This window comes from Lathamus discolor, chromosome 5, assembly GCF_037157495.1.
Source record: "Lathamus discolor isolate bLatDis1 chromosome 5, bLatDis1.hap1, whole genome shotgun sequence".
Taxonomy (NCBI): Eukaryota; Metazoa; Chordata; class Aves; order Psittaciformes; family Psittacidae; genus Lathamus; species Lathamus discolor.
The window spans coordinates 32,753,766-32,781,247 of NC_088888.1; the positions used below are offsets into that span (position 1 = coordinate 32,753,766).

The following is a 27,482-nucleotide window of genomic DNA, read 5'->3' on the forward strand; positions in this document are numbered from 1 at the left end:
AATTCTATACTGCTGTTCTATCAGGTTCTTGAACAGTACTCACCACTATTTGGTTTCTTTCTTCTAACTGGTCAGAAAACAATCTTCAGAAACAACATCAGGATTTTGGTATTTGTTTTGGAGTTTGCTGCATCACAGTGAAAATGAGACTGTTTAATATTAGCATGTATATGAGAGGGATGTATTTGTAAGTAATTGCACACTTAACAGCAGGGTAGCTGTTAAGTATGCACCTGAAATTGCAAAATGGGGCAAAGTCCCTCTACTTTTCACTAAAGACCAGGGACTTACGTCTCCATTTTCTGTAGTCCAGGTGATGAGTGCCATCATAAGCAGACTAAATAGCTCCTTCCCTGCTTATGCAGGACTTGATTATTTGTTCAAATAGGAACCATTCCCAGTCAACAGGGCACTTGTTCTGTCCCTCGCTCTCACCAGAAATTCAATCCAGGACCTGAAAACCTTGTTGCTGAAAGGGTTAGTCAAAGAAATCTGTAGGAAATATTCCCCAGAGGAAACCTGAATGCCCTGTGATTCAGCATTTGCTAACAGCAAAACAGTTCACACAAAGAACTTCCAGCCCTCTTCCCAGTAGGCTCCCATTTCTATTCCCATCTTCCCTGGAAAATTCAGTGCACACAGTAGTGTTATTGTTTTATTGTCTACTTAAGTACATTTATTTAACGTCGGTTGCTATGAATTGCTATCCTGAATTTTGAAACTTTCACCACAGCACTACAGAGCAGTAATGTGAGAAGATGGACTAGAGATAAAAGGGCAACTGCAACTACAGGTTGAGTGACAACATAATTAAGACAGACTTTTGCATTTGGCCTATTAAAATGGAAACCAAATTGGCAACAGGGGGAGACTGTGGATATAGAAAGTCCAAATCACTTTTCTGCTACTATCATTCTGAGTTGTGTATAACTTTCCTAATTTTCAAAGAATTCTCTAAACCTCAAGTGAAAAAGGCTCCTTAGTCTATGTGTATTTTGCTCACACTCCAAAATACCAGGATTGGTATCTTTCCCTGGAGTTTTGCCACGAACTGCAACAGAAGTGGACTGAGCATTACTCATCTGGGTTCAATCCTGCTTTATTACTCTAATGAACATTAATAACATTTCTACATGTACAGCTGAATGTATCAAATGATAAAGCATAATTCCAACTCTCAGTTTATAGCCTAATTTGCAAGAACAGAGCCAGTCTGCAGTACTGAATACTCATGGTAGAATTCACCTTGTCTAACTTTAAGCCATCTAAAATTTGGGCCTGAAGTCGCAGTAGATTGTTGCTGTGGCCTCTGTATTCAGTGGAGAGGACAACCTACTTCAGCCTTTCAGCTCTCAGGAAGAAATTTTCCCCTGGGACATTCATATCTGTCTGCCAACCATTGACAGCTCAGATGATACACTGCATGATTCAATTTAGATGAGGTGAGTCCTGGCCAAAGTAACTGTGCAGAATCCAGGTGTCTATTTGACTGAAAGTGGTAAGGAGGAAGTATTTTATTTAAAGGTTAACACAGCACAGTTCTGGAAAGTTTTTATACTAATGGACTCCTTACAGTGGGAGTGCATAACATTTCCAGACTGATAACTGCATTCCAGTTTTGATGAAAAGGTTTCTTTGTAAGCTGGATTTAAAATTTGGTGTATAAAGCAAGCCCCAGAGCAACCTGATTTAATTTCTTAGAAGTGAGCCCTACTTGGAGCAGTGGTTTGAACTGGATGACCTCCAAAAGCCCTTTCCACTCTAAATTATTTTACAGCTCTCTCTACATGTACATCTGTGGTACTAAACCTCTAGCTTCTGGTCTGCTTTTCTTTCCAAATACATGCGTTTCCAAATACATGTGACACAAAATCCCTTGTGAATAACACAGGTTGAGAGTCCTATGCAGTTTCAGCAAATGACACTCCTAAATCAATATTCGTATTTTCACCTGTCACTTCAAAATTTAGCAGAAGTGTTACTCAGAATTTTCCTAAACTACTTGACCTTTCCTTTCTTTCCAGCAACTCACTGAAACTTGTGAAGCAACCGATGCTACAGAACCCAGACCACGGCGAGAGGCAGGTCCAGCCCATGCCATCTTCATGAGTCAGAACCTGGAGTGCAGGAGGGCCAGCCAAGAAGATATGGCCCTGGAAGACACCGCTTCCCAGCAAAGCCTGTCTGAGGAGCAATAAGGAGCATTTCTAGTGCAAGGGCCACGTGGTTCTTTGCATTAAAGACAGAGTCAGGTCAGGGAGCTGCACAGGGGTTTAGGTTCTTTCAGATGTAACAAGCAACCTCCAAATATTTATTTTTCTAACTTCTACACAAGAACACTAAGGGGCAGATGTTCTTCAGCTGAAGGCCTTGGCATGGGTAGGGTTTGTAAGATGTCCTAAAAACCACACAGTGCCACTTCATCTCAGGTTCTTGTAAATCCTAGAACAATGACTACAACTTGTTCAACGTTCCTTCCCCTGGAATGGCTGGAATCACAAATCAATACAGTGGAAAATATTAATACAACTGAGTTAAAAGCACACAAGACATCTCTTTCCTGCCATAATTAAACAGCTGATTGCATGCAAACTAATTGGCATTTGATATATAACACATAGCAAAAGGCAGGTTTGAACAGGGGCAGTGAATATGTAAGGATAGTACAACATATATTGTAACTTAGAGCTACATCTGATTTTTGTTGAGCTTTTTTTTTTCCAACAGCAAATCTCTTATTTTTCTTATAACGTTCTGCAGGTGGCAATTCTGAATAGCAACATAGCATCACAGATTGATATGCTGCATGCATTCAGCCATACTGAAATATTGTGTGAACGAGCCATGCTACACAGATTAACAGAAGTCAGACACGAGAAAAGAAAGTATCCAGTGCATGGAAAGCCTTCAAAGCATATGGTGCACCTTATTTGCAAAGAAAGCAGCTTTGCATAAACAGCTGCTCGTGCGTATTATCTCGTGCTCCTGGTTGGTTTACAGCAGTGTTTCTCGAATTTCAGGCAACAGCCCCCTTGGAAGTAGCAAAAAAGGGCCCAGGGGAACCCTCCTCAAAGACAGGAAAGTGCAATGCAGGCTGTAATTATTGTCTGGAAGTGTTTGGATTAGGAAGACAGCAGCTAAATGCCTTTAATTGCCGGACACAGCTCAGTGTCTATAAACACCTGTAGCCAGCAATTACAGACCATTCTGCTTTCCCACCCCCAGAGAAACTGAGCTGCAGCCAACTTAATAGTTGCATGAAGACAGATGATGCAAAAAGGGAGGCCACGCCTTTGCAAAGTTTGACAAACACTGATTTACAAGAATGAATGACTACTTTGGAAGCCTAAAGGCTACAACAAATCCTGCCTCTATGACAGTGTCTAAACACACATGTGCCGTATTCTCATTATTTTTTTTATTAAAAACATTGCAGCTATCAGTGTCTTGCCATTCATCTTTACGGTAAGTACCATAGATTGTTTCTAATGCTCAACATGGTGATGTGCAGCCAGGCTGCCCTGTCCCAGTTAACAAGAAAGATTTAACATGAGCTGCTGTAGCTAAAGTCTCATTACTGTTAGCCAATACACAGTTGCATTCTGAGCTTCCTACTGTGCCACACTTAAGATTTAAGTAGTTGAACTAAATAACACCTGCTGAAAATAAAATGATCCAAGTACGTTTTGTGTGGCAGCAGTCTTTGGGTTTTGTTTTTTTTTTTTTTTTTTTGTATTTTGAATTGCCTTCTGCCTTATGAAAATGAGAAATCTATTGTTTTTCTTTCACTTCAGATCTTGATGTGATTTCAGATCTTGATTATTTGTAAAGCTCGGCACAACCTAGGCAAAATTTTGTTCAGGTTTACAAGGGCAAAAGCAAAGTATTCATGTACAGCCCCAAGACATGTGGTCTTCAGTGCAGTTTAGGCCCTACTAGTGTCTCCTGCAGCATCCAGCTGCGATGTGGAAGAGGAAATTGAATTCGCCTGCTCCCTTCTGACCATTTTCTGGCAGATTGTACCTCACCTCTTACCACCCTGCTCATGAAGTACTTCATTGCAAATGAAGGATGGAGGTTATACAGGTAGGTAGAGGACTCTTACTAATAGCCACCAGCCCTGTTTCTGCCCTGGGGGCTTTTGCATGGCAGTCTACTATGACAAACCATCACTGCTTTGTCTTCTTAAACCTTGCCTTGTGTGGAGGCAGGGCAAACAGACGGCTGTGGAAAGCACTGAAAACTTGCCCATATTCAGTTAGCCTCACTGAGGCCTCTAATTTTCACATCTTTATCTCAAGTTTGAATTAATTTCCATGAAAAGTAATTAATTCCAGTAGTTCTAATCAACCTAAATTAATCTGTGTATCTAGCTTAAGCACACTAAACCAGACTGGGAAACAGCTGCACAAATCCTTCCAGCAGCAAGTTGTTGTATCTGCTTAGCATGGACCGAGGCCCAGCAACATCACTTTCCCCCAGCACCACATCTTATGTGATTAACTAATGTTTATCTCCCTGGCCTCTGGTACTGCACCATAGGATACTGCACCTGCCTCATAGTTCTGACTTGGTTCAAGCCACTGGAGCACAGCTCCTTCGGGACAGCTGTATGTCATGAAGCCCAATCTCCTGCTGCACAGGGTGGCTGCCAGAAAAGGCATCCCCTAACTTCTTTGTTGAGGCACAAGCAGGACAGAGCAGGTGCCAAGGTGAGATTCAAAAATTAGTTCCTTTTCTAGCCATGTGGTATGCAGTTCTTATTTGGCCTTAAAGTTGTTACTGTAACACAGTGAGTTGAAAAAACCCAAGAGTGACAACAGTAACAAAGACAAAAAATATAAATTGAAGCTGACAGCACAAACTCACCCATGTTACGTTTCTCCATCATTTTGGAGATGGTCTGCTGTTATTAATAAGACTTACTGCAATATGTGGTGTTTTTAAGTATGGGCCAATCCTACAGAATAAGCAGACATGATGGTTAGAAATAAAATCTGGAACTAGGTATGAGGTTGCATTGATTAAACAGATCTTAGACCTCACACTGTGTCTGCAAGAGGCAGACGGGCCCAATTACTCTATATATGACGGAAGATGCATTTAAGGCTTTGATGCACACAAACGAGGTACCTAAACCTTACACAAGACCTAGTTTAAACAGTAAGGTGGGCAGAACAGCTCAGAATAGCACCAAAAGGCACCTGAGTCCATAGGAATACCATTCTCAGCACCATGGAAATACACAAAGGCTTTAAGCCATCCTTTTATTCTTGAAAGACCTAAGCAGCTTGATACTTAACCTCATACATGAGGTGCTTCAGAACTGTAAGATGCAGGTACCTGGGACACCTCAAGAGCCACACCTGAGCAGTTTTGGATTCTGAACGAAAAAGTAAAGGCAACTTAGACTGCTTTTAAGTGAGCTGCAGCACTGATGATAGGTTTCACAATGCATAATGCTGTTGTTAAAAACTGGCCCTGTAGCTGCTCAGGCTGATCAATCTGTCAATATTCCACATCTGATCTCTTACCACAGCTGTGATGCAGGAACGATGGCCACCACCAACACACAAGTACCTTTCCTGTGCAGTTCCATCTTGTGTTTTGAAGATTCAGGTGCTATGCTTAAATCTTTCCAGAGCTGCAAAGTCTACTGACTCGACAGGGGCTGAAGGCAGAAGCCTGGCCATTGCTCCTCCAGCCAGCCCAGTACCTTCTTGTTTCTACAACCTGAAAGCAGTGATACTCCCATCTTGCTAGCAAGCTGAATGCATCATTTGAGGGAATCACTCAACCCACAAGAGCATTAGGTACATGGTTCTTTCATACAAATGTCAGAAGGGATGAAGAGACAGAGGCCTTAACTGCCTCCCCTCAGCTTGACTCCAGATAACCACTGCTAAAAAGAAACATCAGGAGTGGTTTTACCCACTCTGGCTCAGTGGGGCCCTCGCAACCAGAGAGCGCAGAGGAATGCATACAGTACAGCAGGCTACAGGAAGGAGGATAGTGAGTATATGGTAAACCATGCACAAACACAGTACAACAGCCCTTGCATTAAATGTGGGATATTTTTTGTTTTACTAAACTTTCCTTTCACTAATGGGCTCTTGTTTACATCATACAGTAAAAGCCAGGTGCTACATTTGTAAGGGTGAAACATAGCCCAGAGATGTGGTAAAAAGACTGAGTAACATTTACCAAACTCAAGCACAGGCTGCTGAACTGCTCACATCTACCGGGGGTATGCTGCCCTTCAGCCCAGCTGTTGCCACCACAGCAAGCAAGCAGGAGACAGTGATGGGTGCAATATACAAAGTTCATGTCTGTTTATCAAAAAATACAAATGCTGGAGGCCTTGGTTCTCTCCATTTTGAACTGCCATCTAAACTTCTATATGAGGAACTGGAGTTCTCATTGTGAAGTCTCACCTCATTCCCACAGATGGAAAATCTTGGCATTCATTGCAGTTAAGACAAATGTTAACAAAAAGGACTTACCACTGTGAATCTTTTTCCCTCGACAGGGTGGCCAGATACTCTGAATATCTTATTAAGTTCTTAGGAGGCTCTGCAGTGTCATTCACAGCTTTTTTAAAATGCTATTTATTAGAATAAAGCAAGAAATGTCATCTGCATTTAGCTCCAACCCACAAACTGACTGCTCTTCTCTTGCTGGGGAATTTAAGTTAAAGATTAGATGAATTTTGTGCAGCTCATTTTAGAAGATTAGAATTACCAGTGAAATTTTCCAGCATGTAATAATCATCTTCTCATCAATGCATATTTTTTAGCTACCCAATTATTGCCATATTTAGATTACTCCCTACTTGTACACCCTTAAATCTGCAACACAGACATACTACTTATAATTAACTTTGCAGTAGGTCCAGTGTTAAAGACTCACCTCTCTCATACAGAGTTTTACAAGTCAAAAATTGTCTAATGCATGATAAATAATGCAGGCCATGTTTATTCCATGCTGTGCGCAATTTGATGGTGGAATTACAAGCCTCCTTGCCAAAAAACATCCTTGATTCCCAGGCTTCAAGAGAGTAATTGGTACCTCATATTTTCCCCTTTTTTGCACCAATTAAAACCTGCAGGTGCACTAATGCTGTCATCTGGAATCTTGCTGGTACATCAGAGGTTATTTTCCCCAAATGTGTGCTATTAGGAAAATCAGCCCACCAGGGGAATTGTGAATGCGGTGTTTGTTGTTACAGTGCTCTCAAGGCCTTCCAAATATTCTACTAGTGCAGGACCAGACAATAAATTCTTACCTCTAAAGTAAGCCCAGGTGTCATAAAAACTTAAGTTCAGTTAGAAATACTACTTTCTCACTCATTCGATGTATATTTGAAACAGGTGAATCATCTCTTCAGGCCTGTCTCAGATTTAAAGGCTAGACATGACTGTTTAGGTCATCAAGGATCTCCCGCTGAATACAGATCACAAAATTTCTTTCTCCTGAAAAGCACTCTAACTCAGAGAGAAGCTGGGCTTAAAAAAAAAAAAAAACAACAGCAAATTAAAGACACACCAATCTTGAGATAGGTAGCAGAAACCAAGAGCCAGTGATGGCAGCAGCAAAAATATCCTTGATTTAAAAGGGCAGACACTTCACTCACAGTTCCAGTGAAGGAAAATTCTACCTCCATTTTGGAAGTTTTTCCAGTGACTAACTACCCTCACTATAAAAGGTCTCCCTTCCACCATGAGACAGTGGCTTAAAAGTACTATAAGCACAATGGTCAAAAATTCCCCAAACTTTTTATGAGTTTTCTTTTTTTCCAGTCTATTAAACGGTAGGACTACAGTAGGCATCATGTCACTGTATGCAGGGCAATGTAATGTACTTTCATGAGGTACAAGTACCACTTTAAGTGACTAACTGCTAACAATAGTGGCTGAACTGGAATTTGGAAAACTGAACTCTGCCATTGCTCCTGAGGGAACTCCTCTCCCCAGCCCCTGCAGAGAACAGCTAAATACCTCCAACATTTATTTAGCTTTAAAGGTCAATCCTCATTTAAGATTCAATTGCAGTCCCATTAAAACCTTGCTAGACTTTGGGTAATTATTTAATAACTGAAAGAACTATTCTTTTGCGGCATATTTTACAGCTTAAGAGACTTCACACTGAAACAGTAGGACATCCAACACTTAAGTGCAGAGAGGTTTCTGTTTGAAAGTGGGGCACATAGCCCTTAAAAAGTCTCCTTTGGTCCAAAGTTTTTCACCTCTAACAAGGTGTCATGTCTGAGCAGGATGCCTGAAGCAATTAAGGGATTACTGCCCCTTCAGGGCACAGCCTTATTTTGCAAAAAGCAGCCAGGAGCTTAAGGGAGTGGGACCCTAAAAGGAATTCTCTTTTTCCCCAAATATAAAGACAATACTACCATCCAAATGGAGTTGGGCAGAATGGTAGTGTAATGGCACAGTCAGCAAACAAGGCCATGGCATCTTTTAACATGGCATTTACTTCCTACCATCTGTGGAGCGACAGTTTGTACAGACCCTTGTTCTGAATACGGGAAATAAAGAGGACATTCCCTCCACACTGCAAGGTTTTTCCAGGACATCTGTAAAAATGCCTGTTCCCATCTAGTCCCCTCCAACTCTGGGTGTTAGTTTTACAGAAACAAATAACTAAAACAATATTTGAAAATGCCTTTAAATAGTCTGCTTATTTTAACAGTTGTTGAACGGAACAGAAGAAAAGATAAGAAAACTGAATTCTCAACAACTTTTTACAGCCAGAGATGATTATAAACTGTGCAATGAAAAAGTGTGCACCTGGGAAGGAATTCTGCTTTCACAACACACGAAACTGATTAAGTGGTAGCATTTTTCCTGAAGACATCTGCACAACTCATAGGGAACCACATTGTCTAATATGCTGAAACACTTCTTATTTCATCATTAACATTGTACAGAATTGAATAAGAAAAAAAAAACCCCTACCAAACTAAAAGTTTTCAATAAATGTAACAGATTGTAAAACCTATATAGCCAAATCAGGTTATTTAATACACTATTAAGTCAATCCTGACTTAATAAACTCTATGTGAAAACACAAGTTGAGATTTGACTGAACTTAATGGACTTGAAGATTTACATATGCAACTTTTTTAAGTAGGTGCAAGGCAGGACTGCCATCAGAAACTTGAAAATAAATCCAAAATGCAGCCCTGTTATCAACTGCTGTCTGGGTTTACAGTACTTAGGAGAGGGCAACACTGGTTATTTTTCCTCTTCATGCAGAATTTTGTTAATGTCACTTACTCAGGACTACAGGAAATTTCCTTGAAATTCTAGCAACTGGAAAGACTGGAGGGAAAGCATCTGCTTATTCCTTCTACCTCATTAACAGTCAGCACCCATGTTGAATCACACTAGGATACACATGAGCTGGGTCTCTAGCAGCAAAGATATTTCTACATAAACCAGGCAGAGCGCACGTGCATCTTGGGCAGGTCTCTGTTTTCTTATACCAGGTCCTAAGTTCCCCATACTGAATTGCTGTCTAGCAGAAGATACCACACCACACTCTGAAAGACTAAGATGCTTTTGCATGGTGTAACCAGAATAAGAGTCAGACCACCTAACTTCCAAATACCCAGATCAGAACAGGATATTAACTATGCATCTGTTCAAATTTTTGAACAGATCAACTTGTAAACTGAATAAACAAGAAGCCCGCTAGTTCATTTTCACATTTTAGAGCATTACCAGCTTTACCTTGCTTACCCTGAAGGCTCCAGTAAAGCCTCCAGGGACTAAAGCAGGAAGGACAGACTAGAACATCCGCAAAAACTTGTAACATTTTGTTGAAATAAAAGCTTTAGTGTTTACAGGCAACAAAATATCTTCATTTTCTGCAGGATTCCACAGCTGCCAAGATGTCTTGAAAAATGCTGTTTCTGTTTTCTTTACTAACCTAGAGAAAGAGAAATTAAAACTGATGTAATTTGATGAATAACCTCTATATCAGTGTATACTTCAAAAACAAACAAAGCAAAAGTTCAAATGCATTTCTTTCTCAGTGAAGGAATGCTGAGTGTCAAACACCTGCCGCCTTCTGCTACTGAGAACACAATAAGCTAAAGCCACAAACCTGCATATGTAATTGCACATTCAGTGATCTTTTTGATTTAATTACCCATGGTATTTTGCTGTATTATTCAGGGCTTGAATAACTAACAAGAATCACTCGAAGAACCAGCATGTACTTTTGTCATTACTAGAAATCCTCTTCAATTACCAAACATAATTTTCCTACTATGAAGTAGTTCTTACGCCTTCAGTACTTGAAAGGGTTGTGTCTATTAGGATGACAGAGCTAGTCAAAAACTTGTGTAATGAAAAAAAATTAAAACAGGCTCAGTAACACAACTCTATTCTTAGAAGCCTTAGCATTGCAGGATAGAAACACAGAGCTGGTGGGGGGTATAAATTAAACATTCTTGATAGGCTGGGTACTGATACGGAGCCCAGTTACCCACAGTGCATTACTCGACCAAAACCTGGGGAGATGGCTGGGGTGGTGAGAGGGTTAACAAGCAATTGCAAAGTGTCAGCAAAAGCCTCATTCTAAAAAGCCTAAGGTATTTTCCCAACTGTTCAGATCCCTTCAAAGAGGGCAGGAAAAACTCAAAGTCAGATGAGCCAAAAAAAAAAAAAAAAAGGCATTCATATTTTTAACAAAGTTTGAGAAATGCTGCTTGATGAGGAAAGAGACACCACAGTTTGCATGGCATAAACGTCTCTACCAGCAAGGTTTCACTGCTTTCCTTGTAGCTGCATTTAAGACCCAATCAGACAGGTCAGTATACCTTCCATCCCTTCCAGTACTACAGTCAATTCTGAACAGGAGAAAGTATTACTGTTGTTGTTTTTATTATTACTAAATGAGAGCCTACTGCTATTTACAGAACTTAGATAGGATGTCTGCAAACTAACACCGTAAAAGTACAGATGGTGGCCCTGCCTATGCCACTTGAATTCAACAGAGATCATCAACATTGGGCTGATGAAAAAGTGACATTAAAAAAAACCACAATCAAACAAAAAAAGCCAACCAAACCCAAAGGAAGGAAAGGGAAGATCTGCCTGAAAATACTGCTGGTTTTATTAAGTATCATTCCAAGCCTAGTGTAAGATAAACAGAAAACCCCATAATAACAAAGACAGCAAGACAACAAAGAATGAAATTACTCTTCAATAAGGGTATTGAGAGACCCCAAGGTAAACAAGGCACAGAGCATAGATCAGCCAAACTCACCACAAGCGTCCTGATATCCTGACTTTCAAAAGACCTTCTGAACATTTTATAGCTCTTCCCACTGTCACAAAGCCAACAAAAACTATACTACATTTTAACTATCCCTTTTCCATACCTGCATGCCAGAAGTCCAGTGAGACAGCATAGAGAAACTGCCAAGTGCTAGGAAATTTTCACAACTCTTTTACAAAGGCTGCTTCACAGATAGAGGTCTCCTCTTAAGATCTGGAGACATTCAGGGCAGGCAGCTTTTCCAGAGAGAACCATTATCTGTATTAAGTGCACAAACAGATGGGTGCCTCTTTAGGCAGGGAGCTGAAAATAACTGTAGATGCTGCTTATTCTAAGCATTTAGGTAATTTGGAGGAAACTACCACCTAGACTCCAAGCAGGAAACAGTAGAGGACAAAAGCTTTCTTCCCCAATTGTTAAGAGTACCATCAATGAAACCCCTCTTGTGCAATCTATTCAAATGGAACCTTTTTCTTCTTCTGATCCATTTAGCTATTTATTTTCCTTCTTAAAAGGCATATGCAATCAAACTTCACTAATGGATTTCATGGAAGCAAAATTAATAGATGAGAAAATGGGAGAAATGAGTATGTGCCAGCTGCTAAGGATAATCTGATCCTATTTATGACACTGTCTGCAAAACTACACAGACTATATCATTACTTCTGCAGTGCTAAAAAAGCCTTTATAGTTTCACTGGAAAGTTTAGTTCTCAGCAAAATGGAATTGGGCAACAATGGAAAGAAATGTGTTAAATATCAGAGCTCCTCTCACTAAGTGCTCAAAGCATAATAAATTAAACATTTGGGACCAAATCATCAAATGCTTTTAGGGCATCTGGGCCCATTTACACCAACTGAATGTGCTTTCAAGACAAAAGGGACTGTAAAACCCCAAACAGCTGTCTCTCTGCTCTTAGTGTCAAACATCAGAACTCTACTCCTGACACTAAGAGAAGAATGACAAAACTCTACTAAGTTACTTGAGTGCAGCCTAACTCCATATGAAGCAACAAAGCAGGCACAACTTTTTTGGAAGGTGGCCACCTACTTGTGCACACTTCGAGGCACCATAAAAATTAGTAATAAATTACTGACTATGAGCTTATTTGGACACTCCAGGTTCTCTCCAAGCCACAGCCCTTGAAGAACATAGCTGGTGATTCAGTATTTAGTTCAGCTAGTAACACCTCTGACTCCCAAGGGCAGGTTCTGTTCCTACTCAGGCACACGTTTTAACCAGCTGGGAAAGAAAATGTCTTGTGTCATTGGAGCAAGTGAGACAGATGCTCTTCTGCGTAAGACTTCAGCACAGCAGGTCTCTGCCACCTGGGAACTATTGCAGTCTGCCACACATTTCACACCCATGCTTTTGGCTAATGGATTCACCAGAGAACTCTACTTAAACAGAGAAACCTGCACCTCCTAATCTCAGAAGCATAAACAGGATGGCTCATTTTTGCAGTAAAGAACACACTGATCCATTGACATTTAAAGGAAGACTTCCACTGGCTGCAGTCGGTATTTAAGAGAAAGGTGTATTGGCAGACTGATATAGCTAGCAACTTGGGGCTGAGTGGCATATGCCCTCAGAACACCACCAATAAAGGGAGACAGTAGAAGCCTCAAAAGCGTCCCTGAGAGCCAAATGCTGTTTTCTAGCACCCTGTTTCCTCCTCACACACTAGCACACTATTGTCTTGTCATGACTGCAGTGTAAGTACTGAACATCTGTTACTTTCAGTGAGGCATTCTCTATTCCCTCTTCCCCAGTCATACCACCGTAAAGCAAGCCATACAAAATTCACATTCACATGCATCCCTGTTCAGTAGCCTAACAGCACACATTAGCTTGTCAGTAGGAAACCTGGGGTTTTATCTCTGAAAAGAATGGTAAGAGCTGAATGCTTACGTGAGTAAAGGAATCTTGTCTTGTCTTTGCTCACAGGGTTGCTTTAGCACTTAACAGGCATTTAATTTAAAAAACAGAAACTGAAGACGATAATGTGACCACCAACAAAAAAAAAAAAAAGCCGAGGAACTTTTCTGAGCTCTACAGTTTTATGAGTCTCACTTTGAAAAGCAAAAAAGAAGATGGAGGCTTTGCTTCCTCTGCAATAATTAAGATCATTCAATGTAAATTGTTGAGATAGTGTATTTTTCTTCCTGATCCACTCAGATGAAAACAAAGTAAGCATTCTCACTGTGACATGCATCTGATAAAGAACAGGCTGCATCAGTGTACTGCTCTACAGCATATTAACCCTGCTACTAAGCCAAGATGTTTACCTCCCACTTCCTGAATTTATAGTTCAGTTTTGGATATATAGCCTTATTCTCTCCTACAAATAGTATACATTGAGTAGAAAAAGAAAACAAAAGAGTGGGGGCTGCATTTAGCTTGGTTTTGTGAAGAATCCAGGACCCTTGCAGATATTAAGGAAACTTCACACACGTATTCCTGTGAACAGGCTATGTTTTGTTGTGGTTAAGCTTTTGAGAACCTCCCTGTAAGTGATCAGAAATGCACTTTGAGACCCTAATATTCTGAAAATTATGTCTGTAAAAGTAACATAATGAATTGCAAAATTGATTCACTGACTCCATTTACAAGTGTCTGTCCTCTAGAACTGATTTCTGCAAACTCCACTACATTTTTTTTTCCCATTGAATATGATTACTAGTAACACTTCTGCATGCTAGTCTAAAAAAGAAAGTAAGTTCAAAAATCTGACTGTACTTTGAAGGATTTAACTCTCAGGAATAATGAATGCATACATGGCAATAATACTACAGCAAGAAAACCTTTTAAAACAACTATATCATTACTTCTGCAGCCCCTCACAAGCAACGCCAGCTGTGTAAGACTGCTATGGTAAGTGCCAAATGTAAGGTTTTTTTCTTTTTTAATAAGGTGAACACCTGCCCATTAAGAATAAAATGGAAACTGAAAAACTTGTTTCATATAAGCTACCCACAGCTATCAACTGGTAGTAACAATTAGTTTTTAAGCAGAGCAAAATACAAACCAGCAACCAAGAACAGAAGGCTCTTTAAGGGTATTAAATATTACTCACATTGAACACTTTAACATCTTTTCTATTTCTTATTTCTTCAACAAGATCCAGTGGCTTTCCCTTAGGTATTGGAATAGTTCCAAGCACCACAGTGCCTGAGCCAGTGAGTGTTTGACGAACAGCTTGAATAAAAGCCTGGCTGAAGAGTTCCATTTTACCAACCTCATCTATGACGCAGATTTTTTTCTCTGCATCACTGCCATGGTTTACCTGTGGAAAAGTGCATCAAGAGACTGTAAACAATACAGAACTTAGAACAAGTAACAGTAATAATTTCTATGCTAATAAAAGAAATAACTCCAAAAGAAATCAATTCAATTGTAATATAGGTGGAAATTGGAGAAGTCAAAGCTGCTGCTGGTGACAGACTTATAAATCTATCATTTCTATTTCAGCATAGATTTTTGGAAAGATGAAAATATATAGACAGCATAAATGCCGACTACGATATGAAATATCCATATCAGTTTTCCTTCAAAGCAGAATCTGACAGCGGTCCTACATGAGCTATCTGACAATTGTAAACTGCATGTTGTCTACTAGCAGCCATCAATCAATCTGAGGGACACCAATTTTTCAAACTTCACTCTTCCCATCAAATTATACATTTAGAATAGATGAACACCCACACAAGTATTAAAAAAAATTAAAATATTTGCATTAAATCTAGATTTGGAAGTTTCTCTTCTTGTAGCTGGGTCAAATAATGGTCAAAACTAGCATGTCTCTCAAAACAACTGGCTTTCTTCTAAGCTATCTGGATAAGAACCAAGCTATTTCCAAGCCTCTCACATCAGAACAGTCATCTTCCATTTCTTTGTCAAGATACAGCTCATTCTATAGTCCTACCATCCCCCTGGATTGCAGGATAGGCACCATACTAGCAATGTGGTTTGTTTGCTTTTTTATTAAAGTGAATACTGTGCCAAATAGCACTCTGCTGCAGAGTGGTGTGACCAGCAGGGAAGTCTAAGAGAGCACTTAGGTGAATGCCACTGAAGAAAAGGCAATTTGGGTAGCAGAAGAACTTTTCAGCAGAAAAGGAAGTGCACTGCCTACCCTCTCTTGGTAAAAGTAACCTTGAACTGTACTCCCATCACTTACAGAAGTGAGGAGGAAATCAACTCAAGTCAAAACATCACTGTAGACTCATGAATATATACCAATACCAGCCATATCACATAGAACTTAAAAAAGAAGGAAAAAAAGAAATCAAAATATTTTCCCCTGTGAAGGCAAAGTATTTGTTTCTGGGAACGTGGAAGAAGTGTATAACATGAATCCTAAAATCTTTTCAAGCTAAGTCTCTGCTGAGTAGCTGTTTTATCTAAAATCCTTTTATAGATCAGTGAGCGCTAAAAAGCCAATACTAGTCACTAGGTCACACATTGAGAAACAGAACATTTTGCTTTGAAAAAAATATCCTCAGTCCTGCCTGGTAAAGTTTTCAGACCTGACAGATTATCCACTGTAGGATCTACCCCTGTTCTTACTGCAATGAATGAGATCCAAGCCTTACGAGCTGAACCTGTCCTGAAGACTAAATGGGCAAATGCCCACTCTGTGCTGCTCTCTGATCAAACCAGACCATACCTATGACTCTCCTGCCCTCTTTCTTCGTCACTGCTTGTTTCTGTTCTATGATATTCCTCACTCTCCTCAACTTCCATTTTGTGCCACCTACATGCATGACTGCATTCCCACAAAACTGATTAACAGCACTTTCAATGACAAAGCCATTTAACAACCAGAAAAACTGAACACTGCTAACACCCTTCTATAGCAAGAGCTCTCCTGGACTTCACATAAAGACAATCAGTAAAAGGATTCTGAGTACAGTGCTGGCTTAATGAAGTCTGTTTTATTAAACTTTCTATTTCCTAACATAGTAAATCAAGTTACAGTGAAATTAAATAAATTAAATATGCCCCATTTTATTCATATTTCCTTTCTTCCCTGCCCCCAACATTTCTGCTTCCCTGCTCTCAGACCTTAATGCTTCTTGACAAAAACAAGAATCAGATCCTCAATCTCATTTTTGCTTCTTGCACCTCTGGTTGTTGTTTTTTTTTTTTTTTTTTTTTTTATTCTTTCAAAGTTCAAATAAGAAGTCTCTTCTTCCTTGGCCCCTTGAGCTTTGGCAGGGTAGAAAAATCACAATACAATCTTTTTAGTAGTGCAGTTCAGCAGCTGCTGCACACTGTTTGTGATATGTTATTGCCAAAACCAGATCTGTTCTTGTTTAGTTTTGGAGAGGGCAAAGGTAGGAGTGAGACAGAGGAAGGAGAAGGCAAAAGGCCATAATAAAATGTCAGGAGACAGATAGGAAAAAGATGGTGTAGAAAGTCTTGTCACAGTCAGAACACTCCTTGTGCAGCAGACTAATTATCAGGCTGCTATTATCAGTTAAAACCTACCACTCTGCAGGTACTTACACAGTGGTAATCAAAAGTAACTACTGGATTCAAGAAACAAATGTTTCTACTGGAAGAAGATGGGAATTGGAACAAGAGGGGAAAAAAGGCCTGTAAAGAGCAGCAGCAAAAGCCTTTTTCTTGGACCCACTGACTCCACCCAGTTCTGTGCAGCAGAAATTCATGCATTTTGTTTGCTTTCCAATATGCAAGACAGTGGCATTGGAAGAAACTTCCCATCAGCTATCTGTCAGGCTGAGGAGGTCCTGCTCACAGAGTGATGTCAGATCAGGAATGAGTGGGGACTGTAATCTCCCCAAACACCATGTTAAGCACAAAAGAACAAGTCAGATTTGCCCTTCCAGCTTCCTGAAGTCAATCGGAATAAGCGATACCAAAGAAATAGGCCATTTATTAATATCCAAAACAGGTGCTCTAAAAGGGCCTTCCAATAACACTGATTATCATAAAGCATCAATTTTTCAGCAGCTTTGATAGAATACTCACATTTCTCAGCATAGGTAGAACCAACTGCTCAAATGAAACAACATCTACAACATACTGTCCGACCCGACATTCACGTCTTGAAGCAGAAGAATCAGAACTGAATTTGAAAAAAAGAGATACACAATTCATTTTAAGTTATGAGTTTAGTGAAAATTCACTGCAGTCATTTCAAGTGGATTTATGAGAAGTTATCCTAATAAGTCAAATCCCCTTAATTCTTCTAAGGAAAGCAAAGAAACTCTGTAAATCATTCATTAAGTCACATTGCAGCAAGCACACTATCGGGTAATAAATACAGCATAAGCTACCTTCACAACTATGCAAGCTCCAATTTGAACAGTGTAAGGAAGGACAATGGCATCTAAAAGCCAGAAGGTATATTTACAGTGAAATCAAAGTACATGCCTGCAGTTCAGATCTTTGAATTTGGTGACATTACAGATACAGCAGTAGCCCAAATCCCAGTATGGACCGCAAAACCCCTAAACAATTTCAGAAAAATACTTAGTTTGCCTCTGCTGCATCACACTACTCTATGCAAACTTCCTTTATTAGCAGCATGCAAATTATTTAGTAGGATCACCTATGTCTGAAGGAGGTGCTAGCAGCACACCTGGATCTAGACTACATTTTGCACAAGGCATGAAAGGCTAAGTCAAACAGAGGCCCCCACTCTTAGTGGGCATCCAAAGTTCTCTTTTTTTCCTAAAATTCACATACGGGTTTGGTGAGTCAGCCAGTGGCTCTGGAAAACAATGTTATATGCAATTTCTTTTTTATTTTCCACTTCTGTCTCTATAAATTAGCTTGTGGAAACAAAATATCTTCCTCCCTGCCTACAAAAAGTTACTTCTGTAAACCAAGAGCCTTGGCCTCACAATAAAAGGCTCGGCAGTCCTTCCTTTCTATCTGGTGTAAAATAAGCAGTAAGAAAGAACACCCTTCCCATGTACATTTTCAATATTTCATTGCGCAGTAGAAACACTGTCTACATACACAATACAGGTGTCCTGACTGATACAAGAACTGAACGAAGAACCTGACCATGAAAGCAATATATGTGCTGGAAATCCCCTTTTGGAAGAGCACTTAACATGCCAACAGGCTGGAGCAGAAGCATAAAACAATAGCCACCTGCAGTTACTAAAATCTCAGTACCTGACTCTAGATAATGGTCCTCGTTTTCCAGACAAAGTGACAACATCAAATCCTGTTCTCCTGCCACCTTCTCTAACTTCCTCTGTGTAAAATCCGTCAATGGAAGTGCCTGCGGATTTTAGAGCTTGCGTGACTTTCTGGATCAAAGTAGTCTTTCCAACCCCTAAAAATGAAAAAACAAAAAGCACGCAGCATTAATCTTCTACACTAAAATCCCATTTTTAAGCACCACAGTGATGATTCAGTTCACCAGGAGCATTGATTACTTTCTGAAGTTTGCAAATTGCTTTTTTTAAATGGTAGGAAAGAACAGAAGCACCTTTTAAAGTTCATCCTGTACCGACACTGTAATATTTTATTAGCCTTTAAGAAGTGCGTCTACAGTGAAGTCATAACAGAATGGTACAAATATCCCAGACTAACACTGAACTTTTTATCTTAGATAGCACACGGTCAAGCCGCAAAGCTTGCCCCAAGGCAGGTAAATACACAAAATCCATACTTCTACACAACCGATATTCAAGCTAGTTGGAAGACTGACTGATGCATCTCCCTTTCTACCACTGCTCTTTAAAAACAGAGGTGAGTTTATCCCTCTTTTAGATCATAAAGTCAAGGCTGACTGCTACTACCAGAAGTCTACCTGACAAGAAGGACACACTACTTCTGTTGATGTCCTAGAAACTGGAAGCACTCAGCGACCCTGAGATCAGGTCCTACATGGCAAAAAGTATTTCCAATAAGAAACATGCTTCTTACACTAACTGAAGCATGAGGTTTTGACTAGATATGGGGAAAAGCTTTTTTTATCACGAAGACAATCAAGCCATGGGACAGGCTGCCCAGAGAAGCTATGTAGTCTTCATGCTCTTTGCGGTTTTCAAGTCTTGACTAGATAAAGCCTTGAACAACCTGGTCTGGCCTCATAGCTGACCCTCCTTTACATGTCCTGAAGTCCCTTCTCACATGAATTATCCTGTGCTCCTATTTTCACACCCTGACACAGATCCTTAAAACCCTGGTCACCAGACGTTTACTGGTACAGTCTGATGGACCTTCTACGGTGCGAACATCAGCCATGTTCCAGACACTCTCTCTTATCACAAAGAATCTATTTTTTCTCCTTTATGATTGTACACATACTTCCCTTGACAATCTCCTTTTAAACTCAACTTTATCGCCTCACACAAAATTTAGTGCTATCACTTTTAATAATTGCTGTAAAAAAGTCAGAAGATATAAAACATCCTGCAGAATAAACCTTCAAATTGCTGGAGACAAGGCATATACACCAAATGTAAAGGTGCCCAACGGTACATTTTAAAATGTTAAAATGTACATTTTAACATGTACATATCAAATTCCTCGCTTAAGTTTTAAGCACATTTAGGATCTACTTTCTTAGTAGTATCAATAACAAAATGTTCTGTGGCTACAAGGGCACCTAGTCAAACCATTAAGCAAACTTTTCAGAACTGAAGCCAAAGGGATTCCTGGCATTTGAACAACAATAAAATGACAAGCGTGGCACTATCAGTATCTACCATCTTTCTGAGGCCTTGTATCTATAAGCAAATTCATATTAATCTGGCTAAGTAAATCTGCCATCTCTACTTTTGTTCACTCAATAAATTGCCAAAGAAAGCTAAAATGATTCAAACTAAGTTTAAGAAAGCTTAAAACTCTACAGTTAGCTAATCAAAACAGTACATTCCATTTCAGTTAAATGAACAGAGACAAGGCCTGAGCAAGCCTTCCTGGAGGGCTGCCTTCATTCAAGCGGACGGAAAGACAGAAAGAGGGTGGTGGAATGTATTGCTATCTCAGCCTAGCAGAGCAATTAATTTTAAGTTAATCCCAGACAAGACAGGCATTAGCAAAAGGTTCACCAAAAGGATAATTAAGCCCACTGCTTTACTTCCAGACACAAAAGAAAGCTTTGCAATTATAGTAACTGGCTTATTTATCAACCATTTAGCTGAACCTTCATAACTACATCCCACAAACTACTCCACCACTTCAATCAAGGTCTGCCTACCTGGGATACCAATTATTACCTATGATGATGGCTTGACTTCGCGAACAAAGATTTACGAAGGGCTTTACCCACGCTTACTACAAGCACGCTGATGATTAAAAAGGCCAATGTGGGATAGGCAAATCCGGTTGCAAAAAGCACAGTGAAAGGTCTCCTGAGGTGGTACAGGTGAGCCACGATTCTTTCTACATTGTTGTTTCTCCTCAAGACTAATTCTGCACGAGTTCTCAAAGGAGACAACAGCATTATGTATGGTGTGCCTCCAAGTCTCCTGATTGGAGGCCAAGGTGGACCACTTATGGTAGTCAATATGGTCAAGGCTGAGGTATTGTTTCAGGGAGTCCTTGTATCCCCTCTTTGGGGCACTTCTCTTGAGGCAGCCAGTGGCGAGTTTGCTGTAAAACACAATCTTAGGGAGGCAGTGATCCTCCATCCTGGAGACGTGCCCTGCCCAGCGCAGCCGCGATTTCAGCAATACGGCCTTGATACTGGATAACTGAGCATTATTTAGGGTGAATGTGCTAAATTGCTATAATTAAGTTCCAGAAAAGGCGAGTGCTCAGAAATGTGTGCTGGCTGCAGTTTAACTCAAACAAGTTAGCTGTCCAGGAGATTTTCCCTAACATCGAACAGCTGAAGTCAAACACAACGCAGAAGCATCCAAAACCCTACGTGACATGGCATCAGGTGCAAAGCTAAAATGGACTTTGATTACGAGCAAATTAACGAATGCAGCAGCTCTGACCTCCACCGGCAACACTCAGGGAGTGGAGCAGTTACGGGCCTACACACCGGCAGCCGCAGCTGCCCCGCAGGCAGCTGCTGGGCCCGCCTGCGGCAGAAGGGGCCCCGCTGCATTCTGGGCCGAAACCAGAGTCCACCAGCAGGGGCCTTCCCTCAGCTGTAAGTGCTTCGCAGCCCTGCCAGTAGCAGTGCGGACCGGACCGGACCGGACCGGGCCAAGACAGGCCCCCGGGCAGCCCCTGCTGCGGAGGCGCCTCCCCCACTCCCGTTCCGCAGGCTCCTCCTGCCCCCGTTACCTGGGGGTCCCGTAAGAAAAACGTGCTTGGACATGACGGAAGCCGCAGAACACGCTCCACCTTCCCCGCACCAGGCGCGGCCCGGCTGGCGGGAGTGACGCGCTGCACCGCCCCTCGCTCCGCCCCCCGGCCCGGGCCAGCAAGGCGCTGGGGCTGCCGCCTTTTGCGTGCGGGGTGGAGCTGAGCGTGGCGCTGTGTTCCGGGGTGGCTGCGGTTGAGCAGCGCGGAGGTGGGCCGCAGTAGACGGTCACCTCATCACCACATCGGCTCCCGGGAAGGTGCCCGCCGCGAGTCACTGTACCGGGGGTGCCTGATAAGGCGGTTCTTGTGGCCCAGGGCTGCGCGACATCCATCGGCCAGTCCCGAAAGGGGATCGGGCGGTTACAGCGCCCAGGCTGGGGTTATACGTGCAAAGCCCGGGCAGCCGCTGAGGAGACCCCGGAGCAGGCCGCGTGTGCTGGTGGGCCGAGTCTTCCGCCCCGAGCGCGGAAGGCTTCGTGGCCACAGGGCTCAGGCGGTCGACGCTGAGGGTCGACTGGCACTGCCCAGCCTGTGGCAGCCTCGCAGGCGCGGCCTGGAGACGGGCCGATGCTGTGGTGCTTCCCAGGGGGTGGGCATTGGTTTAGGTTAGGGGAGAAGGGCAAAAACCGATTAGTTTACTAAATGTGGGTCAGCATTTTCCGTATTGAGTCAGCTTGACCTGTTCAGTTTCTGAGCATGTTAAGAAAGCTTTCCATAGAGAGCAGTAAACAATGTGCTCCAGGATGCAGCAAACCGGTCAATGAAAAGATGAAGGGGCTGTCTGATACTTCAGTGCAGACAGCAAATTTAACTAGGGTGTTAATATGCAACTAGGGGACTTATGAAGCTGAGTGAATAGGGTCACAAATGAGAAGGCTTGGCAGGTTTAACAAAGACGCTGACAGATACCTGTCTGCATCTGAAAACATCATATGCGTGTGGCCCTCTTTATTTGTTTAGGCTTTGGTGATGGGGAGCTGTAAAACAGCAGGGAAAAGGATTTCTGTGTGGAAGGCTGCCGTGCACAGGTTGAAGTCTGGGTGAGGTGATGTCCTACCACTGAAGTGTGCTGATCCCTGCCTGGCCATAAGTAACAAAATGGTTACCCAAAAATACTGAGGTATGGAATGGCTACATCCTGGTTGTTGCTTGCTTCAGCTTGAATGGATCTCTTCAGGTTCAGCACATCCTTGTCTGGCTTTCATTTTCAGTAATTTCCCAAGGATTCATAAGTTATTAATCATTATAGCAAAGTCAGTATCCTTGTCAGCCAGATGAAATCCATAGATCAGGAGGCAGAGTGTACATCACAGTAGGCAGGTATTTCCATATATTGAACAAAATATTTTTGATGCATGCATCACATATGGCCACTCTTCTTTGCATTGTTTTTTATTCCTAGCAGGACGAAGAGCAATCCTCTTTTAGTGATGTGCATCTTTAATTATACAATACTTTCAGGGCATCTAGGATCAGTGTCTGTGTTGAACAGTGGGTCACCTGAAAATGTGAAGGATGCAATCAGCTATTTCACTGCATAATAAGAGTACCGTGTACCACTATGGTGCTGGCTTCTGAGGAAAGGAGAAGTCTCTTTCAGTCTCAAGTTATGCTCCAGTTAAGGGTCAACACCCTCATGAAGTAGAAATTATCATCACCACTTTCAGAAGGAGAAATAGCAACAAAGTGATGTTATGAGGTAGAGTTAATAAATTACACATTTGATCCCCTTGGTGGGTTGCCGAATCAGAGCTGATGCCTAGGATCCCAAGATAATGCAGAGGGTGTGGAAGCTTGCCAGCAGAAAATGTAAAGAGGATACTTAGAAACACTCCCTACCTAGCCCTAAATCTAGTGCAATGTTTCAGGATGATAGGAGTATTTCTCTTTAGCTGGGATAGATAAATCAGAACTTTCTACAGCTGCTCTGTTGTTGGAGGTGAAGCACTTCTGCTTTATGTAATAGGCTACCATTTAGTCAAATAGAAGGAAACATACATCTTCTTCAACTGCAGCCTCAAGGGAGTTGAAATCTATATTGTGTATTTGCCAGGAGAGTATCATAGAATTATAGAATAGTTAGGGTTGGAAATAACCAAATTCACAGGCTTTTCCTATTAAGGCTGAGACATGGTACAAACACAAATCCAAGCCGATTGGGCCACACAGAACACAGTTAAGGTGTTAATGTAGAGGAGGGAAGACCTAGTTTCTGCCTTCTGCAGCATTGTACAGTCACATATTACATGATCTATATGCTTTTGTTTTCCATAAAAGTTGGGGCACCATCAGAAGAAAAAATTTAGACCAGGGGTTGTTTGTATCATAGTTTACAACATCCATACCTTTCTTTGGCCTAACTGCTTCACTGTATCTGGCCAGGAGTCAAGTCAGAGGGAAGATCGTAATTCAGAATTCTTGTTTGCCTATTCTCTGCTTTCACCAATAACTGGATTTAGTTAATTTATCTTTCTCTTACATAATGACTTTTATTCCTTATTTCAAATGAGTAGTATGGAAAATGTTTCATGCTTAAATAATTACTGAAAAAATTTGACAAGTCTGCATTCCGTCTTGTGGGGGCAGGAAGATAGAGAGTTAAAAAGACAGCTTCCCATGTCGTCTAAAATGAAAACTGTGTTTTCCTAGTTTACATTCCAGTACTTTGTTTTATGTGTTTTTCAGGAGCAATGAACTTGTGATGTTAACTTAGGGCTTCCTGAGGTGTCTGTAAGGCATCTTTAATGCAAAGAAAGAACCACAGAAAAGACCTGCATTACTTACTACTAACACAAGACTACTAACACAAGAACAACACTTTCTAACTGGCTACTTCACCTTTACCCTGAACTTCCTGTGTAGAGCTTACTATAATTGATTTTACAGGTAGGTTTTTTTATATATTAAACTATTGGCTGGTCGCCCAGGCAGGCCACATAAAGAGATTCAGACCATATTGTTTTGTTTGACATAGAGCTTTAGTAGATATTATAAATTAACCTTTAACTTTCAGAAGCACATGTGGAGAATTATAGGGCTATCACTACTGTTTGACAAAGACCCTGATTTTTGGTACCATATTTGGAGAACCATTTCATCCTGTTTCCAGATACAGGACTCTGACACGTCTATACGTGGCTAAGACTTTGGTCCTGCAAACGTGTGAGTAAAGTAGTCGCAGCATCAAGGATTAAATTAGCATTCCACTTCGGTTTCCATTGTAACTTGTACCATAAAATGTTCTCTCCTTCTGGATGTTCTGCCAAGGTTGAAGTCGTTTAAATGCACTGAAACCAGGAAATAGTTATGCCAGTTGTGCTTCATAGAGTTTTCCTGTTAAGAGGACCTTATGTTTGCTAAATGAGTTGGAAGTTTTATGATATGTTGTCAAAGATTTCCTATTCAAGTTTGTTCCCTTAGTGACCACATAGAATGTGCAGTTTGCTCAAGAAGCATGAGCTGCAGTGTGCAAATTGTATTCTGTATAGCTATGTGCCATAACCAGTAGTCTTTGGAGTTAGCCTTTGTGCTCTCCTAGTGATGGGATTTTTACATTCTTGGCTGGAGATGGTTAGCTGAAATAAGTAGAAACAGCATGTGCACTGGCAGTGTAGATAGGTCTGGAAAAGAAAAAAAATAGACAACACAGGTTTTACTTCTTTTAGGATGAGGAGAGAAAAACCCAGCTTTTCCTCTTCCAACATGGGTAACTTAATGAGAGGTCATTTATTCCTAAAAGGTTTCCAGCTAAAAATATTTTCCTGTACAAGTACCTAGACTCTGGTTTTGGTAGGTGACGGTTAACTAGTTCAACTGATGCTGAATTGAACTGTATAGTTGGGCAAGGCCATGCACAAAGTATTTACAAAAGTCTGGTGCTTGGAAAAGACCTCTTCTGGAATACCAAGGCCAGGTTGTGATTCTGGGTGACCTTTGGAGACCTTGGAAGAAGCTGCCAATCATTGTTATAAACTGTTGATTAAGCCCTAGGGAAGCCTGTATTGCTGGATGTTCACTAAAAAAAGACTTGGATAGAGTCCTAGACCTTTACGTGGAATGGGGTAAAATTAATTAACTGCAACTTTCCAGACCACTGGCTAAGAAAAGAGATATATTTATATTTATGGTATTCCCTATAGTAGAAGCTGGAAGGAATGAGAGCGTAATATACTGTCTTTGACCTGCACCCTCAACTGGGCAGTAGTTTACATTTCAGCATTCTGCCTCAAGGAAGGCTCAGTACATTGCTACAGTTTTAGCCCTTGGTTTATCTGGTGTTAGGTTTATTTTGTTGTCGCTTCTTGGTTTGTTATTTTTTTTTTTCGTTTTTTTGTGTGGGTTTTTTTTTTTTTTTTATGGGAGGTGTGGGGTTTTGGTGGGGTTTTTTTGGTGGGGGGGTTGTTCGGGTTTTTTTGTTGTAGGGTTGGTTGGTCGGTTGGTTTGGTTTGTTGTTTTTTGGGGTTTTCCCACATGGGGGAGGGAATGGTTAAGTTTAAACCCTTTTCTTGCTCACTAGCTGAACGTGTCTTTTTGATTCATGGTACCTCAAGTTTGTACAGCATTTTGTTGCATTAGGATAGGGAAGTACACTTCATTTTTTTAAGATATTTAATTTTAGAGATTTCCTGACTTTGTTCTTGTTCTCACTTGCAGAGAATGCTCCCGCTCACAGATAGTGGAACTAACTGTATACCACTGGCCATCTACTGATAACAATGATGGTATTTCTGATGTGACTTTGTTTTGGCTGTGGAGTAATCGTGTCATCAGCAGGTGTCTAAGAATAAGCACTTAGCATCTACAGCCTGCCAGTCTGTAATCTTAAACTTCTCAGAGAGATAAGCTATTAGCTGCATGCAGGGCCTCCTCTATATGAAAACTGTGGTACTCCCACTGCCAGTGACTTACCTATGGATCTTTTGTGTGTGGTTCATGCAGTAGAAATCCTTTATGTTCCATCAGTTGTTATGTTCCCAGAACAGAATTTCCTGTATTTGCTGAAAATAGAGACATAAATTATATCAAATGTTACAAATACCCTCTATGTGGAAGTTGGAGAATATTTGTGAAATTGAATTTACTATTGTAAACAGGGACCAACCAGCCTTCAAAGAATGTAGTTCTCTGTCTCTACCAGCATAGACCTCTGGGGCAATTGCAGCCAATTTAAAGAGAGGAAAAATATAAAAAAAATCTAGTAAGTTGGTGTACATTGTTTTGAGCACATTTCTGGGTATGCGAGGAATACCCTTATAATGGTCTGAAGGGAATTATGCAGCATAAACAGGATCCTTATTAGGCAGGAGAGAAGCCACATAGAGCTCAACCCATAGCATAAATCCGTAGGAAATCAGGTTTTATTGTTGCCATTCTTGATGAAACACCTTGCTTGTTTGCTCTTTTCAGTAATCTCCCACCTCCTGCTTCTTCAAAAAGAAAACAATCTTCTTGAAACCATGTAACATTTTGTATGGTACTCTTATATTTTTAATAGAATTAGCGAGAATCATTCACTCTGTAAAAACAAATCTCCAGCTTGATTTCTTAATGGGATGAAAAAAACGTTAATCTGTTATTTTGACATACTTACCTGCAAGTTTCAAATTTCAGCTGAATTCTCCTGTGCATTAGATGTCAGTGGAATAATCTGTAATTGATGAAGAACTTCATTGCAATAGAGAACAAATTTTCATATTACTAACTTTTTTCAAGTGCTGTTCTTAATGTGTAACAATTTTGTCAAGAAAATGTCATTCTTGTGATTGTTGGTTTACATAGACAGGAACGTAAGTGAATTTCTGTACTACTTTGAGTGACAGTTGGCAGAGTGCTTGGTACAAGCTGCTATACTGGAACAAGGGCACCAGGCAGTAATTCCTGTAAGGCAGTTCAATCAGAGAAACCATAGGATGAAGTGAATACAGAAA

General features: G+C 40.9%; 2 protein-coding genes and 1 long non-coding RNA gene across 5 annotated transcripts in view; 2 read left to right on the top strand and 1 right to left on the bottom strand.

Annotated features, from left to right (window-relative positions):
- PCNX2 (pecanex 2) overlaps positions 1 to 3,682 on the top strand; it is a 151,507-nt gene extending 147,825 nt beyond the window's left edge. Inside the window, exon 34 of the mRNA XM_065680265.1 lies at positions 2,025 to 3,682. Coding sequence (XP_065536337.1) covers positions 2,025 to 2,198 — 174 coding nt within the window. The 3' untranslated portion in view covers positions 2,199 to 3,682. The remainder of the gene's footprint in view (positions 1 to 2,024) is intronic.
- On the bottom strand, positions 643 to 21,669 carry NTPCR (nucleoside-triphosphatase, cancer-related). Of its 3 annotated transcripts, none has more exons than XR_010613023.1 (6): positions 21,535 to 21,669; positions 18,457 to 18,619; positions 17,299 to 17,395; positions 14,378 to 14,587; positions 11,405 to 11,559; positions 643 to 2,489 (listed from the first exon to the last, which is right to left on the bottom strand). XR_010613023.1 is itself a non-coding variant. In XM_065680264.1 (5 exons), the coding sequence occupies exons 1-5, from the start codon at positions 21,566 to 21,568 to the stop codon at positions 9,877 to 9,879; spliced, it is 573 nt and encodes a 190-aa protein (XP_065536336.1). In that variant the 5' UTR covers positions 21,569 to 21,668; the 3' UTR covers positions 8,664 to 9,876. The 3 variants fall into 3 exon arrangements, 1 of the variants encoding a protein (XP_065536336.1); XR_010613024.1 differs by lacking the exon at positions 643 to 2,489 and adding an exon at positions 9,820 to 9,945; XM_065680264.1 differs by lacking the exons at positions 643 to 2,489; positions 11,405 to 11,559 and adding an exon at positions 8,664 to 9,945 and having other exon boundaries at positions 21,535 to 21,668.
- A 39-nt stretch (positions 21,670 to 21,708) lies between these two features.
- On the top strand, positions 21,709 to 27,229 carry LOC136014998 (uncharacterized). The gene is made up of 4 exons (XR_010613025.1): positions 21,709 to 21,812; positions 22,516 to 22,675; positions 24,241 to 24,441; positions 26,209 to 27,229. It is a non-coding gene; the product is annotated as an uncharacterized LOC136014998 (long non-coding RNA).
- Positions 27,230 to 27,482: the final 253 nt, after the last annotated feature.

Excerpts from the sequence above, each read along its gene's own strand:
- NTPCR (XM_065680264.1), bottom strand. The coding sequence starts at position 21,568 with ATGTCCAAGCACGTTTTTCTTACGGGACCCCCAG. Across the intron at positions 18,620-21,534 it reads TTTTCTTACGGGACCCCCAG|GGGTTGGAAAGACTACTTTG; the intron begins GTAACGGGGGCA and ends TTTCATTTTTAG. Across the intron at positions 14,588-17,298 it reads TTCTACCTATGCTGAGAAAT|GTAAACCATGGCAGTGATGC; the intron begins GTGAGTATTCTA and ends ACTTTTCCACAG.